At 58.4% G+C, this 16,321-nt stretch overlaps 3 protein-coding genes across 3 annotated transcripts; all 3 read right to left on the bottom strand.

Annotated features, from left to right (window-relative positions):
* Positions 1 to 115: 115 nt before the first annotated feature.
* LBRM_34_1370 (conserved hypothetical protein) lies at positions 116 to 9,658 on the bottom strand (the record flags this gene model as incomplete). The annotated part of the gene is made up of 1 exon (XM_001568197.2): positions 116 to 9,658. The coding sequence occupies one exon, from the start codon at positions 9,656 to 9,658 to the stop codon at positions 116 to 118; it is 9,543 nt and encodes a 3,180-aa protein (XP_001568247.2).
* A 2,929-nt stretch (positions 9,659 to 12,587) lies between these two features.
* On the bottom strand, positions 12,588 to 13,370 carry LBRM_34_1360 (putative 60S ribosomal protein L2; the record flags this gene model as incomplete). The annotated part of the gene is made up of 1 exon (XM_001568196.1): positions 12,588 to 13,370. The coding sequence occupies one exon, from the start codon at positions 13,368 to 13,370 to the stop codon at positions 12,588 to 12,590; it is 783 nt and encodes a 260-aa protein (XP_001568246.1).
* Positions 13,371 to 14,940: 1,570 nt separating this feature from the next.
* Positions 14,941 to 15,723, bottom strand: LBRM_34_1350 (putative 60S ribosomal protein L2; the record flags this gene model as incomplete). Its single annotated transcript, XM_001568195.1, has 1 exon — positions 14,941 to 15,723. The coding sequence occupies one exon, from the start codon at positions 15,721 to 15,723 to the stop codon at positions 14,941 to 14,943; it is 783 nt and encodes a 260-aa protein (XP_001568245.1).
* Between the last annotated feature and the right edge of the window lie 598 nt (positions 15,724 to 16,321).

Raw genomic sequence — 16,321 nt, 5'->3', positions numbered from 1 at the left:
ATCTCACATGCGTGCTTGGGCAGGCACACATACGCACACACACACCTACAGACACTTGCATCAAGTCGATCAGCGTATGTGCACGCATATACGTGGCAAGCGTCAAGTTCAGCATCTACGACTCGAGTACGAAGTGCCTGTGCACGGAAGCCTCCGTCTCTCGCATGCGTTGCTCGGCAATCTCATCTGCCATGAGCTTGCTTTGCACCATTGCGCGCATGTGCCTAACGCGAATCTCCACCTCCGTCGCCTCAATCGTGTGCTGCTCCTCTTGCTCCTGTAGCCGCGCCAAAAGAGTCTGAATTTTGCTATGCGCATCTCGAAGCTCTCGCTCAAGCGCAGCCTGTTGAGCCCCGTAGCACCCCTCCATTGCTTCATGGTAGGTCTGAAGCAGGGCTGCCGTAGTGGCATTCTCGAGAGGCCCTAGCGCTGCTGATCCCCCTTGGTAGTGCAACGGCGAGCGACACAACAAACCCAACAGGCGCTGTCTGGTAGCCGCAAGATCATCTAACCGCGGGGAGTCATCGCGCGTCAGAACGTTCGACACAACATCCGCCTTATCCATCGGCGTCAGCCACTCTTCGTTGAGCCGAGCTGGCGCGCGTCCGGCTTTTACCGCGGCGGCCCAGATGGCTGTGAACGCCGCCAGTGTTTCGGCCACAAAATCCTCGCTCTGTGTACCCCTGGTGCGACGCCGTTGCTGCACCATTTCTTGGGTTTCTAGCGCACGCTGCAGCACCGCAATATGACCTAGGAGTCCTTCCAGGAGCTCTGTTGCCCTCGCTGGTGGCGCTGGCAAGGATGCAGACGACGTCATTGACGACGCTAATCCAGTTGAGGCTATGGTCGCACAGATACTTGCCAACTCCTCATTCCCTGTGCGCAGCTGCGCGCGTGTGTCCGCCAGCTCTGCGGCTAACTGGGCCATATCCTGCGCTGATGCCTCGAGAGCCCGTGCAGCATCAACACCGTCGTGCGTCGCGCGACCAAGAGCCTGCGCCAACTCGTTGCTGTGCAGGCGAGCTGCAGCAAGGTCTGCTTCTAGCGATTCTATGCGCCGCATGTCCTCTTTACGTTGCGTCATGACATCCTCAGCTGCGTGGCGCTGCTGTCGGGCCAGCTCCGACTCCGCCTCTGCGAGAGCGTCACGCAACTTCTGTACGTTCTCCTCAGATGCCACTCGCAGCCGCGCCTCCTCTGCCTGCACACACATGACAGAGTCTAAGCGCCGTTGTACCGCTGCCAGCTGATCTTCTGCAGCGGCCTGGGCCTGGCGCAACCGACGCTGGTGATTCGCCTCCTCGTCCTCCAGCATAGCCTCGCTGTTGCGAAGAGCCCGCTTCAGTTTCGCAACTTCGTCCTCAAAAGCGTCCTCGGTCTGCTTCAGGTGCTTCGCGGTGGCCTTGGCTCTCGCCTCTGCCACCTCCTTCGCTTCTGCAATGGAGGCAAGCTCACCCCTCAGCGCCGCGGCCTGCTGTGCAGCATGCACACGCTCCTCAGCAAACGCAGTCGCAATTCCCTTGTCCCTGGTGGCAAACCGGGTGGTCTCCTCCATGGCGCTCTGCAGTGCCTTGGTGATGACATGAAGAGCCGGAAGAAGTAACTCTTGCGACCTGCCTTCGGCAGGTATCTCAGGCTCTGGCATCTCCCTTCCTATCACAGCTAAGTGAAGCCGCTGGCACGCCCCCAACACCTCCTCACGCACAACATCACTAGCCACCTCCAGAGACTCTTGCAGCCTAGAAACAGAGTTGGACAAGGTGTTCAGTTTCTCCTCGGCTCGATCTAGCTCATAAGCATCTTCGTCATGCTGTTGCTTGAGCTGCGTCAGTGACTCCTCCATGTCGTTTCGGACGTTCTGCAGGTTTGAGAGCTGATTCTGCGCCATCTCCAAAGCACACGACACCTCAGCTGCCTTCTTCTCCGTTGCCTCTCTCACTTTGTGCGACTCCATCAGCTCTGCATTGGCGTCGCGCAGCTTCTCCTCTAACTCCAACAGCGCCCGTCGCATCTCACTTGTGTTTTGAGCTTCATTGTGGATGAGAAAACGCTGCTGCTTCGCCATGTTGGCCTGCGTGTGCCGCATCGACTCGCACACGTTGCTGAGGGACTTGACGGCACTAACAAGAGTGCTACAGCGCATCAGCAGCGGGTGCTCGCTTGCGGAACGGTTGCTGGCGCTGTACAACGTCTTCGCGGAACTCAGCTCTGATATCATGTTTTCGTCCTCAAAGACAGCATCCGTGATCTGCATCGCTGTTTGCACGTCGTTACAGCGTCCCACCAGATGCATGACCATGGTGTCGCAGTCCATATCAGAGACTTTCAGCGAGGAGTCTAGAGTTCTGAGGGCAATGCTACAGCCACGTCGTAGCGCATCCAGCTCTTTCATACGGCACCCAATCTTCTTCTCGAAATCCTCAGCCGAAGTTGGTAAGCCAGGAGGCGGCAGAGGCAGCACCCGCAGCGTCGAGGCCAGTGACGACAAGGAGTTGTCGCGGCTGTACGTCACCTGATGGGTGAGAGAAAAGCTCTCTGAGCCCACCACTTCCGGCGACACAGGTTTCTGTTTGCGCGGCAGGCGCCGATTCACCGACGACCTCGGTGATGGACGCGAGGAGTTGGCTTCGTTGTGCATAAGCTGCATACCTTCCTCCACCACCTGCAATACGGTGGGCATGGAGCACCCAGAGCTGCTGCCAAGTTTTCCCTTGATGCGATCCATCAGTTGCGCAAGCGACTCACGTTGACCAGTCGGAGCGTCACGCCTCTCCAGTGGGTCCAGAAGGCTCCTAACAGACTCGATGCTGACAGCGGTATTCCGCGCCAGCTCCACCAGAAGCCGGGCTGCCTCGTCGTCTGACGCGTGTACCACGTCATTCTCGCCGCCCAGTGCTTCGTACGCCGCAGCAACGGCAACCCGCATTATCCTGACTGCGTTCTCGGCCTCGTTCATATGGTGACACACTTTCTCCAGCATGTCACCGGTAGCCCAGGAGGCCAGTGGTACTGGGATACTGCAACTGCGCCCAAGTGGCGTGGCGGTGCTGTCATTGCTAGCAGGCAAATGCAATGGTGTGCGTAGCAAGGCAAACTCCTCCGTGACGCTGGAATCTAAATCCGCTGGCTGCGGCTTCGCCTTAGGCTTCATGCATCGGCGCAATGTCAGCGACGGTGGACGGGACACCGGTTCCTCGGAGGTAAACGAGCCTTGATCGGCAACAGCACTCAAGAAGTTCTTCAGAACGCTATCTGTCTCAAGTCGCTTTGCCCGCTCCTTCCTCAAGGCGTCTACCTTCGCACGTACGCCAGCAACCACATCCTCGTACATGACTACCTTGCCCGCCATGAGCCCGTCACTACCGTCCCCCTGTGAAGCAGGAAAGCTCATCTCCTCCAGCTCCGGCATGCATTTCTCTTCAGCATTATGCTCTTCCAACACCTGCTTTACTCGCCGCAGCACAGAGGCGACATCCGATACCTCGCTTGTGAGTTGTCGCAGACTGGCAAACAGAGGCCCGCACACCGTCGATCCACACGAAGAAGGAGGGGACATCTCACCGTTATCCTCAGCATTCACCTCCTCTAGTCCACCACGCAGTTTCTCTACCGCAGCTGTGATCGCCTCACGAGACTCGTTCTGGTCACGTTCCACGTCCACCAGCTGCTCCTCGAAGAGCTTAATGCGCTCCGAGGCATCCCCAACCTCCTCCCGCGACACTTCCACCGCCGCAGAAAGCCCACAGATGAGTTCGGCACCAACTTCCCAACGCCTGAGGCCACCAACAGCCCACCAACCATCTCTCAGGTCCGCGGTCACGACTCCTGCCTCCTCCACAGCTTCCCACAACTTCACCAAAACGCTAACAGCAGCCTGCAATTCACAGGCACTTCTCGACGCCAATTCATCAGCACTCTTACAGTGCTTCACCAGACTGTCAATACCTCCAAGCACATTGGAACATGTGGAAGTCATCTCGCCGCTACACTCGCCAGCGTACGCGTCCGGCGGCACGCCAAGGCTCTCGGCGATGCTGCGCAGCCCTGCCGCTTCCTCAGCACGGGCGCGCACAACAGCGCCAGCACGCTCCGCCAGCTGCGCGGCCGTCGGCACCCGCTCGCCGCTACACTCGCCAGCGTACGCGTCCGGCGGCACGCCAAGGCTCTCGGCGATGCTGCGCAGCCCTGCCGCCTCCTCAGCACGGGCGCACACAACAGCGCCAGCACGCTCCGCCAGCTGCGCGGCCGTCGGCACCCGCTCGCCGCTACACTCGCCAGCGTACGCGTCCGGCGGCACGCCAAGGCTCTCGGCGATGCTGCGCAGCCCTGCCGCCTCCTCAGCACGGGCGCACACAACAGCGCCAGCACGCTCCGCCAGCTGCGCGGCCGTCGGCACCCGCTCGCCGCTACACTCGCCAGCGTACGCGTCCGGCGGCACGCCAAGGCTCTCGGCGATGCTGCGCAGCCCTGCCGCCTCCTCAGCACGGGCGCACACAACAGCGCCAGCACGCTCCGCCAGCTGCGCGGCCGTCGGCACCCGCTCGCCGCTACACTCGCCAGCATACGCGTCCGGCGGCACGCCAAGGCTCTCGGCGATGCTGCGCAGCCCTGCCGCCTCCTCAGCACGGGCGCACACAACAGCGCCAGCACGCTCCGCCAGCTGCGCGGCCGTCGGCACCCGCTCGCCGCTACACTCGCCAGCGTACGCGTCCGGCGGCACGCCAAGGCTCTCGGCGGTGGCGCGGAGGTGATGAAATAGATCATCGGTGAAATTGAGCGATACTGCTTGTTTTGCTGTGGTGGATAGGTGGTCGATGATGAAATGAAGATCACGAAGGTTGGCTGTGTTGAGGGCCTCTGGCCACGGCATACCAGTGGTATTGTCAATGCAGGAAAGTTGCTCAAGCGTGACGTGTGGCATCTTTTCTATGGCGGCGTCGTGTAGAGCGTCAACGGCGGTACGCAGTTTCTCTAAGGACGCTTTTTCAGGGTTAATGATGCGGTGATGCAGAACAGGTAGGACGATGTCGTGAAGCTCTTGCAGGTAGGAAGCAAGGCTCTGGAGAAGTGATGGGAATACCGTGGGAGCAACTTCAAAGTTGGCCTCTGGAGGATTGATATCGAGTTCGGTAGCGAGCATAGCGGCCAAGGTCTGCCCTGCCTTGCAAGCCGGCATTGCATCTATAGTAGACATTCTGACGTTCGCCACGGCTGTGTCCTGCGCTGTCGGTAGTAGCGCAAGTACTCGTTTCTCAAACTCGACGACGGCAGCTATCTTTGCCGCGCGGTGCAGCAGGCTTGTGGAGAGGCAGCTTACGGCGTCCATGCCCTCTGGCGAGTCCACAGTCACTGGCCGTGCTGTGCTCTGCTCGTTCATGCTGGAAGCCGTCGTAGCAGAATTGGCTGGTGCGCCTTTTAACGCTTCCCGCACGCGTGCACACGGGCAGGCATGCACGGAACCAAGCACGGCTGCACGCGTCAGTGCGTGTGGGTGATGAGCAATGGTCGCACTCACCTGTACCACACGTTGGACGGGATCGACGGAAGCTTCCGTCACGCTGATGTGCGCTTCGGAAACATGCAGAGCCTCCGCTATGTCCGCCGAGGCAGCAGCCGCAAGCATTGCAATATCAGCACCTCCTGCTTCGTTGCTCATCTCAGGAACTGAGATGGTATGCACACAGCTTGTTTTCCGCAGTAGTGCCCCCACCGCACCGACTCTACTCATGAACTCGCTCTCCGCGGCGGCAAGCTCCTCCAGCAGCTGAGCATAGACCTCATGCGCGGTGGACGCATCACACTGTAACCCCGATGCCAGTTCAGGTGCGGCGTCACTCGCCGACGCCAGAGGAAAGTCTTTGAGCCACCGCAGGAGTTGCTGCATCCACTCACGTCGCCCACGTGCCGCCTCCTCACTCTCACTCAGTAGCTCCTCGACTGCATTTCCGGCCACCCTCATGTGGTCACCCAATGACACTCCATCTTTCTCACTGGCGTCGACAGCAGTTGGAACACCGGTGTGGTTCACGATTGGGAGGGCAAGCAAGACCTCCAGCGAGGGCACACCTGTACCTGCGCCGTGTAGGAGGAGATCCCCTACAAGCCGCCAAAGCGTTGTTTCTGTGCCGGCGATACGGGCAGTTAAGTTCGGCAGAAGGGAGCATGCGGTGTCTAAAGCAGTGCTACGTAAATCGCGCGCGCCCTCCGCGCTAGTCAGAGTCACGATGAGGTCGGTGTGGACAGCCTCGTGGAGAGCATTCTCTCCCCCACAGGCTGCGGGAAAAGAGGAGAGGCGAGGGTTGGCTTTTGTCTCCGCAGGCTCGTGAAGACAACGTTGCTCTTCCGGCGTCACTTCATTAGAGTTGTTGCTGTACGCCGCCCACGACTTCAAGGCCTCGTCTGTCATGGCACTTGCGTTGGCCGTTGCCGCCATCGCAGTCGAGTAGGCTGCCGCTAGCAGCTCACTCTCCGAAGAAGCAAGTGAGGCGGATATCAGCATCACCCCACCAAGTAGCTTATTGCAGCGGGCCTGCTCCGCAGCGAGGCGCTGGTGAAGCTCCTGCACGAGGCTCCATATACTCTCTTTCGAGAGGGGCAGTACATCAGCGGCGCCTCCAACCCACTTAGGGCTGCCGTCTATTTCAGGACAACGCCCGAGTATCAGCTGCAATGAGTGTACCACGTCCTGGATACATGGACCACCGACGAGCGCATCCGCACACGCCTGTAGCACAGCTGGCGTGAGAGTGTTAGCCCACACCTCCTCCCTCGCTCTCACCGCCACTGATGCCTCTGCAGCTCCTCGAAGCTTGTCCACTCCGTCAATGCCCGCGTCTTGAGCGGCGCGGAACGCTTCACACGCTGCAGCTGCATTGGTCGTTGCCGCCGCAACGACACCATCGGTCGAGTCTGCACTTCGAAGCGGCACCTCACTCCCATAGAGGATTGTGGTCAGCAAACGCCGCAGCGCCACAGCCTCCGCGCATGCGCTATCAAAGGCGGACATAGCGTGCTGCAGTCGTGCCTTGAGGCGGTGCTCTACTTTGAGCGTATCGGAACTACCTGCAGTATGCTTCTCAGAATACTCGGGGTCACCGTCAGCGCCGCTAGAGGCTGCAGCTGCCTCGAGTGGCAAGATGTCCGGAGTAGTAACTCCACGGTGTCTGTATGCGACATTGTCGCGACTCTCGACCGCCGCTGCGGCTTCAAAGCGCGCGGTTGTCCTCTCCAATTCCGCTTGAACCTCTTTCAGAGGCTGAAACACATCGTGCTGACACGTCATGGAGTCTAAAGCCGCCACAGAAGTCGCGTACTGCTGCCTTTCAGCTAGAAGATCGAGAATCCACGCCACTAGGTCATGGACGGAGCGGCGAAGGTCGCCTATGATGGATATTTCTTCGTCTGTGAGCGGTGGCAGCGAGCCTCTACGTCGCGTATCTGAGGAGGCCGCAGCGGGGGGACGGCATTGAATCGCACCATCTTCAGCGGCGGTGGAATCAACGGCGCCTCCTGCATCCGCCGTAGACCCACCAAACTCAGCGGCAGAGAGCAGACTCTTGTCGCGTGTGCCGGTGGCACGCACCGCTTCGACCACGTCAACCCTGTGCAGGAGGCATCGATGCAGCACGGAGAGCCATGATGACACCGCAGTGATTTCTCGAGCAGGCGCGGCAACGCTGCCATCAGCGTTCGAGACCCCTTCAACTGTCTCTGGCACGTTCACCATGTGGTTAAAGGCCGTCACGACCTCATCCACCACATGATAAAGAACGCCTTCTATTGAGGAAGACGGTGCGGAGTCGGGGCCACCAAGGCGGCGATCGTGCTCCGCGGCAAACGTGCTCAAGTGCTGCTGCACCAATTCTGGCAGTGAAGCTGTCAACGCTCCTGCCGCACTCATAGCACTCGAGAGCCGGGCATCTCTGCTGAGTGCACCCCAAGGCTGATGAGAGTCGGATGCGGTGCCTAAGGATTGTCCGGCAGTAATGGCCCCATCATGCTCATCGGCGTTGGTTGATGAAGCGGAGTGTGACGCTTGCAGATCGGAGGCAGACCCATCCTGAGTGCTGACCTGTGCAGAGGACGAGGAGCCGCTGGAAGCGGCGAAGGCAGCAGTCGATGATTCTCGTCCCAACGCAGCCTCGATCAAGGCTCGCAGGAGGGCCTCATCCGCAGTCAAGTACCGCTGCCTACTCGCAGGAGAAACCACATTGGTGCCTCTACGGCCGCTGCCCTCATGTTCCGTATCACCATCGGCAATGTCGACGACACCGGCCCGAGTCCACTCGTCTAGTGCCCTCTCAACACGTTCTGTGGCGATGGCTGCATGAGTATCGAGTTCGCTCCTTAGCGTTGCATTTTGAGCCCGCAGCTCCGCCAACTCCCGCTCATATGTCGCCAGCAGCTCTTGATTCGACGCCGCGACAGACTCCGCTGATGCCAGCGCTTCCGGCGCTGAAGTGGGGTAGGCAGCGGCGCTTTTTACCTCCTCGAGGGCTACGAGCAACTCCTTCAGCTCCGCTTGCAAGGAGTGTATGGTGTCACCATCGCGGATCGACACTCCACCCGAGGTTCCGTCGCATGCACTGCCCTCGCCTTTACCACACGCCAGGCCCATAGAAGGGGGAAAGGTTGCCGCTGGCAGCACGTGGTAAGCAAGATCGCGCAGCTTTTGGTTAGCCTCCAGCAAGCTGTGCGTTGCTGCCTCTATGAGCTCGATCCCCTCCCGCGCCTGCCGTTCCGCATCGACGAGCAGCGCAATCCACTGCGCAATGCTCTCTGCCTGGACCTTCTCATCACCAGCTCTCAAGTTGCCTAGTAGGTTTTGATGCACGCCATCGGTGGTGGTACTGCCTAGCAACACAAAGGGGGGAGGTGGTGTGCTGCCCCTCGAGTGAAGCTGCCTGTGTTCGCTATCAGTCCACTCCGGCGTACGTGTACCAGTGAGGTTGTCGTCATCTTGGTTGATCGGCGAGGGCAAGCATGAGCTGCTCACCGAGTCCGTATCTTGTTTACTTTGTCCCTCTACTGCCCGCCTCGCCGCCTGCGAGGGAAGCAGGAATTCACTCATTAACTCCGAGCTCATGTCCATCGGCATCGATGTGGCGCTTCGATTCCGAACCATGGGGTACCGCACCTGCATCTCTTCCCAGAAGTCACGCCACTTTCGATGGTCATCTGGATGATCAGTGCAGAAGATTGCAAGGCTGCGCCGCAGCCTCTCCGTCGACAAGTCACGCAACACATACTCGACCCCAAAGTAGTGATATCCGGCGAAGGTTTTGACGTCGCAGGGGTCGCGTATTTGAAATGCGTAGCGCAACTCCGCTGTGGTGCGGGGCTCGTTTCGGTGAATCGACAGGCGACGCGTCTGCGGGGCACCGCTGCCTAGCACCTCCGGATGCTTGTGTGGGTGTAGAAAGTCAAACAAGATATGCACCCGCTCAAAACACATCTCCTCTATGAGGCGGCGGCTATTCGCCCAGCTGCTGTATATAGAGAGTCGCTGGTCTTCGCATACGACCCACTGCAGAGATGCGTGCTTTCTCCCTGGGCCATTCTTCCCCTTCACGTACCAAAGCTGCCCCTCAATGTGTTGGATATCCGGTGGAGGTGGCGGGTTCTCGCTTGAAATTGACGCTACACGGAGCATAGACATGATGGACGGTGAGCCTCCCCGGAAAGGCGACGTCGCGTATGGGTATGGTGAGGGTAGCACTTCATTCCGCTCCGGCTCCTCGTGCACTGGGATACGAAGTACGGGTAGTAGGCTCGCACGCCGCCCGGTGCGACCGCTTGTTTTGCACGCCGTGCTACCCGCTCGCGAAGCTGTCCCTTTGGAAGCCGAAGCTGCAGACGAGCACTCCGAGATATTCAGCTGTGGCACTCGTTGACGAGGAGTGTGGGTGCCATGACCACTATTGCATGAGTAACCCCTCGGCAGAGGTGCGTCAAAGTCGCTCATTTATTTCTTTTATTGGCAGTGGTCAATTGGTGATCTCCCTATTATGCCCAACGGAGTGAAGAAAGCGCGGGAGCGCTCCTATGCGTTGGTAAGCGGAGGTCTGGGCAACCGCTGACGGGGACAGAGAGATTGAAAGGTGTAGGCAAGTCACCTTTTCTTTCCACTGCTAGGGCAAGGCAAATGCGAAGTTCTACAATATGGGAGGAAAAGCAAAGGAAAGACGAAACACAGATAGAGCGGGCGTGTCCTCACCGCGACGAGCAAATCCAAGCAAGTGACCACGGCAAAACCGAGACACAAGATGTGCGCGGTCTTTGCCTCACCTCTGTCGGTCTCTTGTGTATCGGTTTATATCGGTGCGTGCCCGTGTGCGTATCACCAGCGGTAGACCGCCGTACCACCTGTGGATGGCGATAGTGTTGATGGTGGAAAGGCAAGGGACTCCGCGAGAAACACGAGAGATATGCAGCGGACACACACAGACAGAGAGAGAGAGCGACACACACGCACAGACACGCACGATGATAGTAGAAATGTGCAACGATTGCAAGAAAAGGAGGCAATGCCGTTAGCCAAAGAAAAAGAGCGGCCACAGCGCAAATAACATAAGAAAATATTAGATAAGCGGCGGGAATTCAGAATACAGAGCAGTGCAGGTAGACTAAGAGGCAAGCTGCCCCCCCCCCCTGTCTTCCGTTCTTCTGCGCTTCGGATAGTGTTTCGCTTCTCCTTTCGTGGGACTCTTCTCGGCCTCTGATACATCCACACGCACTCACGTAACAGCGTCCTCTCACGTGGGGTGCTACTACGGCCGCGTCCTCTCTGTCGGGCCTTGTTGTTGTTAACGATTCCCTCTCTTCTCGTCCTAAAAGAGCGAAGGATAGAGAGAAAAAGAAAATCGACACACGAGCCAAATGATAGGAGAGAAAAGTGAAAGGAGTGCGAGGGAGTCAACGAGAGGGAGAGAGAGGAAGGGAAGGGGGAGACGCAAGGCCCACACGTCTTTTTATTTTCGCTCTTTGCAGGAAGGCGGCCCGCTGACGAGAAAACAACGGCACCAAAAGGGACAACAAATGCACACGATATCGGAGCCACCACACGAACAACTTCGCAGCTCGAAAAGGGAAAAGAAAAAGACCACACTGAAGGAAGAAAGAGAAAGCCGTTGACGTCGCTATCACCAAAGAAAAGGTGCACGCGGGTACCCACTAAGAGAGAGAGAGAGAGAAGGGGGGAGCAGATATACGGCGCAGAGCAGAAAGAGGTGAGAGGGTTTGTGCGAAGAGACAGAGAGAATCTGCAGCAGGAGACGCAGCAGCAACAATAACAATGATTGTTTTTCCTTTTTGTTTTTTCAAATCTGAAACGGTGCACTAACAAGGTGGGATAGCTGTAAAGGTTGCAGGGGGTGTGCCACAGCAGCAACGCAGTATCAAGGCTACACAGCGACAACACGATGCTGACAGAGCCGAGTTGGCGAGGTCGTTTACGATACGCAACGACGAAGCGAAAAGCAGGAGAGAGATGAGAGAGAAGGAAAAGAAGCGAGAGTAACGGGACAACTTTGTGAAAGAGGCGTGCCTTTGCTTGTGTGCGTGTGTGTGTGTGTGATGCGCAAATGCGCATCTGCTTGCTTTTTTGTGCACTAGTGGAAAAGGCGTTGCCTGCTCACCCGCGTAGGGTGCGATATGTACACCACGAAGCCGTGAAGAGCAGAACGGGGGAGGAAGGGGCGTGAAGGTGTGAGAAGGGGAATTCGAGAGAAGCGAACAGTAAAGTGGAACAGTAAAAAGAGTTCGAGCATTGGTGGCGAGCGCCGACCCCGCGGCAATGGGAAAGAAACAAGAAGGGAAGAAAAAGAGGCAGGACGAGTGCGTGACGCGGGCATGACATCAGCGAGATGGTGCTTTTTGGGCAGGGGGTAGACATGAGAGGAGACGGAGGAGAGGCGCGCTCCACTCAAGATGGTCGTACGAATGCCTCCCGAGTACGAAGCTCACGCGCCAGGAGCAGCACTGCCGTCTGGGTGTGTGTAACAGACATGTGACGCGATGCAGACGCCTTCCTCTATGCCTACTCATGCCCTCCTGAGAAAGCAGCTCCACGCGCGCACACACACAGAGCGTCCATTTCCTCTCTCCTTTTCCCTCCTCCTCCACCCATTTCACACAGGGACCGTAAGGAAATCAGCTGGAGACCGAAGGAGAGGCAACAGGCACTCAACACGCTAGCCGCCGAGTGAGAGCCATACGACAATGACGAAGTACTTAGTACTCAGGCACAGACGCTGCAGTCGGCATCTCCCTGTTTTTCCTTCACGACACACGTTTCAGCTACGCTTTGCACTCATTATTTTGAGTAAAGATGAAAATGATCAAATATGCCGTCAGCCAACAAAAGACAGAAATGAGGTCAGTTCAGTGGCACGTAAAGAGACGTACGTCGCACCGATGCACGTCGTCAAATAAGTGTCACAGGGAACCACACGCACAGACAACGAGCTCGGAGGAGTATGCCAGCGGCAAGGAGTAGCAAAAGACACCCAAAAGGAGACAAAGTCCACAGGAACTGAGCGCCACCGCACAAAACGCGGCCCCACTCAGTCGCCGGCTGATCTTGCCCTTTACTCCTCCGGGTGCCACGCGCCCTTGACAGCCTTACCACCCCGAATACGGCCGGTGCGGCGGGCAGCGATCAGGCCCACCTTCTGGCCCGGCGGCGAGTGGCGCGACACCGTCGACGGGTGACCAATGTGCTGATGATTACCACCACCGTGCGGGTGCTCCACCGGGTTGCGGGCAACACCACGCACCTTGGGCCAGCAGTTGCGCTTGCCGCGGAAGCGGTAGAACGAGTTACCGGCCTTCAGCACGGGCTTCTCGATGCGCCCGCCGCCGCTGATGATGCCGATCATCGCGCGGCTTGTGCTCGGCACAGACTTCTTCTGCCCGCTTGGCAGCTTCAGGCGCGTGCGGCCCGTCTCGTGGTTGTGCGAGATGATGATGCAGTAGTCGCCGGACGCGCGCGCAAGTGTGCCGCGGTCGCCAGGCTTCGCCTCCACGTTGCACACGATGCAGCCCTCCGTGATCTGGCCCAGGGGCAGCACGTTGCCGATCGCGAGCGGCGCCTTCTGGCCGCAGAACACCGACTGGCCAGTGAACATGCCTTCCGGCGCCACCATCAGCTCCTTCACACGGCGGAACTTGTACGGATGGCGGAACTCCACGCGCGCCAGCGCCGCACCACGACCAGCCTCGTGCTCGATCGACTTCACCACGCCGCGCATGTAGCCGTGGCGCTCGGCGTAGTCCAGAATGCGCAGCTTGGCGGAGCCGAGGCGCTTGTGGCCGTGCACCTGGTACACAGAGCCGTTGCCCTTGCGGCAGCTCAGCACAGTCTTACCCATGGTTGAAGGAGGGGGTGCGTTCTTCACTGACTGCGAGTGTGTAATGAGCGCACGTCACCGCAACAATGAACAGAGCGTGTGTGACGCAAAGGTGTGAAGTATACTCACACGAGACGCAGAGTGCGCACAAAAAAAGAAACACAGGAGTCGTTTGGTATGGGTGAGAGTGAGGCAAAGGCACAAAGAGCGGAACAGGGGCGGACAGAAGGGTGAAAAGAAATGTATGAGGCGTACAGGGAAACCCGAGAAGGGAGGGAAACAAAGAAGGACGTGAAGCATAGAAAGAATGCACAGAGGCGCACGCGGGAAGACAGCAAAACGAACCGCTCACGGTAGCAAAACATATTCAAGCGCCGTCCGGAGCATCGGGAGCTGCTCTTCTTCTCTCCTGCAACTACTGGAAGTGAGTATACCACTGACACAACAGCAGTGGCAGCCACGACAGCGGAGGGCAGGGCAGCTGAGCCCACTACCGCTTACACAAAGTAACACTCCACTCTCACAATAGTGGCTGCAGAGTGACTGCGTGCACTTTTCATACCGGAGGGACGCACCAGCAAGTGCAGACTCAGCTAGAGGACATCGCCCGCCGTTCATTTCATCATGCATCGCTTTATCCTCGCTTGTGCATCACAAGGGAAGAGAGAGGGAGCTTTCCTCGTCTTAGTTGACTGCTAAACGGATGGAACGGCCGCAGGCGGGTCGGTGAGAAGCGGGAGAGGGGAACGGGGAATATTGGGGAAGAAAATAAAGGTGCTGTGAACACCCCCGCATACACCCAATCGCACATCGGCTTGGATGGCGTGAAGATGAGCCCATCCCCCTCCACCGCCTAGCCAAACACTATTCAGCTCTCCCCTCCCCCTCTTGCTCCCTCTCGTGCCACAGTAGTAGTAGCAGCAGCAACAACACCCCCGGTAGCCCATGCCGCAACACCGCATTGCATCCATATGGGCTCGATCACTCGCACAACTCGGCCAATCATGCGTGCACTCGCCGCGCGCATCCTCGTCACGTGTTAGAGAAAGATGCAGAATCTAAAAAGATGTGGCAGCCTCTCATGGCCTGTGTAGATTTGCGGACACTCACAGACAACGCGGGGGGATTACGCTCAAGAAGTACGCCGTACAACCAAAAAAAAAAGACAACGGAAGCGCATACCTTTTCACTGCATACCTCCAAGTGAGCCGAAATCAGAAGAAGTCCGTGGCACCCAGAACAGCAGCAAGGCGTCCCCTTTAGCCGCCACTCGCCTCTGCCGCTTTCTCTAGTCGAAAAGAGGTAAAATGACACCCGAAAAAAACCTCACATCCACCACTGCACTGCACTTAGAGAGACTATGCAGTCGGGGCTTTTTTCCAGGTGTTCGTTTGCTCCTCTTCGCCCCTGTCCCAGCTGAGTGCCTGCCTCCACACCCGCGGATGATGCGCACACGCACAGACAACGAGCTCGGAGGAGTATGCCAGCGGCAAGGAGTAGCAAAAGACACCCAAAAGGAGACAAAGTCCACAGGAACTGAGCGCCACCGCACAAAACGCGGCACCACTCAGTCGCCGGCTGATCTTGCCCTTTACTCCTCCGGGTGCCACGCGCCCTTGACAGCCTTACCACCCCGAATACGGCCGGTGCGGCGGGCAGCGATCAGGCCCACCTTCTGGCCCGGCGGCGAGTGGCGCGACACCGTCGACGGGTGACCAATGTGCTGATGATTACCACCACCGTGCGGGTGCTCCACCGGGTTGCGGGCAACACCACGCACCTTGGGCCAGCAGTTGCGCTTGCCGCGGAAGCGGTAGAACGAGTTACCGGCCTTCAGCACGGGCTTCTCGATGCGCCCGCCGCCGCTGATGATGCCGATCATCGCGCGGCTTGTGCTCGGCACAGACTTCTTCTGCCCGCTTGGCAGCTTCAGGCGCGTGCGGCCCGTCTCGTGGTTGTGCGAGATGATGATGCAGTAGTCGCCGGACGCGCGCGCAAGTGTGCCGCGGTCGCCAGGCTTCGCCTCCACGTTGCACACGATGCAGCCCTCCGTGATCTGGCCCAGGGGCAGCACGTTGCCGATCGCGAGCGGCGCCTTCTGGCCGCAGAACACCGACTGGCCAGTGAACATGCCTTCCGGCGCCACCATCAGCTCCTTCACACGGCGGAACTTGTACGGATGGCGGAACTCCACGCGCGCCAGCGCCGCACCACGACCAGCCTCGTGCTCGATCGACTTCACCACGCCGCGCATGTAGCCGTGGCGCTCGGCGTAGTCCAGAATGCGCAGCTTGGCGGAGCCGAGGCGCTTGTGGCCGTGCACCTGGTACACAGAGCCGTTGCCCTTGCGGCAGCTCAGCACAGTCTTACCCATGGTTGAAGGAGACTTGGAGGTAGAAGGAGAAAAGGTATTAGAGAACGCGCACAACGGGTGGTGTGCAGGTGCAAAGCTAGGATCCTGAACCAAGATAGGGATGCGCGAGAGGGATAGAGAGCGGGAGGGAAGGGGAGGGAAGAACGATAGAGAGGCCCTCCGCAGTCTTTCCACGCACTTTATCTTCAAGTGAAATTCAAGACTGCTGTGAAACGCACAGAAAAATTGCGAAGCGAGTGAAAGAGGGGGAACGACGAAGACGGAAAAAGACGGCAAGGTAGATGCAAACAGCGGTATGAGCGAATTGTCGGAGGTACGTCGTGAATGGCACCCGCAGCCGTTGGCGGAAGAACGATGATGGAGAGAGCAGGCGATGCAGATGGCGATACCAGAGTTATGTGACGGCACCACCGTGCGGACAGCAGTGATAAGGAAGCAGGAAAGGGCAAGGCGAAAGCGAAACAAGTAGGGGTGAACGAAAAGTGGAGGATCAGAAACAGAGCAGAAGAAGAAAGGGACAAGGGCTGCATCAACGTTGCGGTGAGATGGAGAGAAGTCGAGAGAGTGGGGAAAGCAATCATGAAGGAGAGGTACTTTA

This window comes from Leishmania braziliensis, chromosome 35 (genome assembly GCF_000002845.2).
Source record: "Leishmania braziliensis MHOM/BR/75/M2904 complete genome, chromosome 35".
Lineage (NCBI taxonomy): Eukaryota > Euglenozoa > Kinetoplastea > Trypanosomatida > Trypanosomatidae > Leishmania > Leishmania braziliensis.
This window is presented reverse-complemented; position numbering and strand designations above follow the sequence as displayed.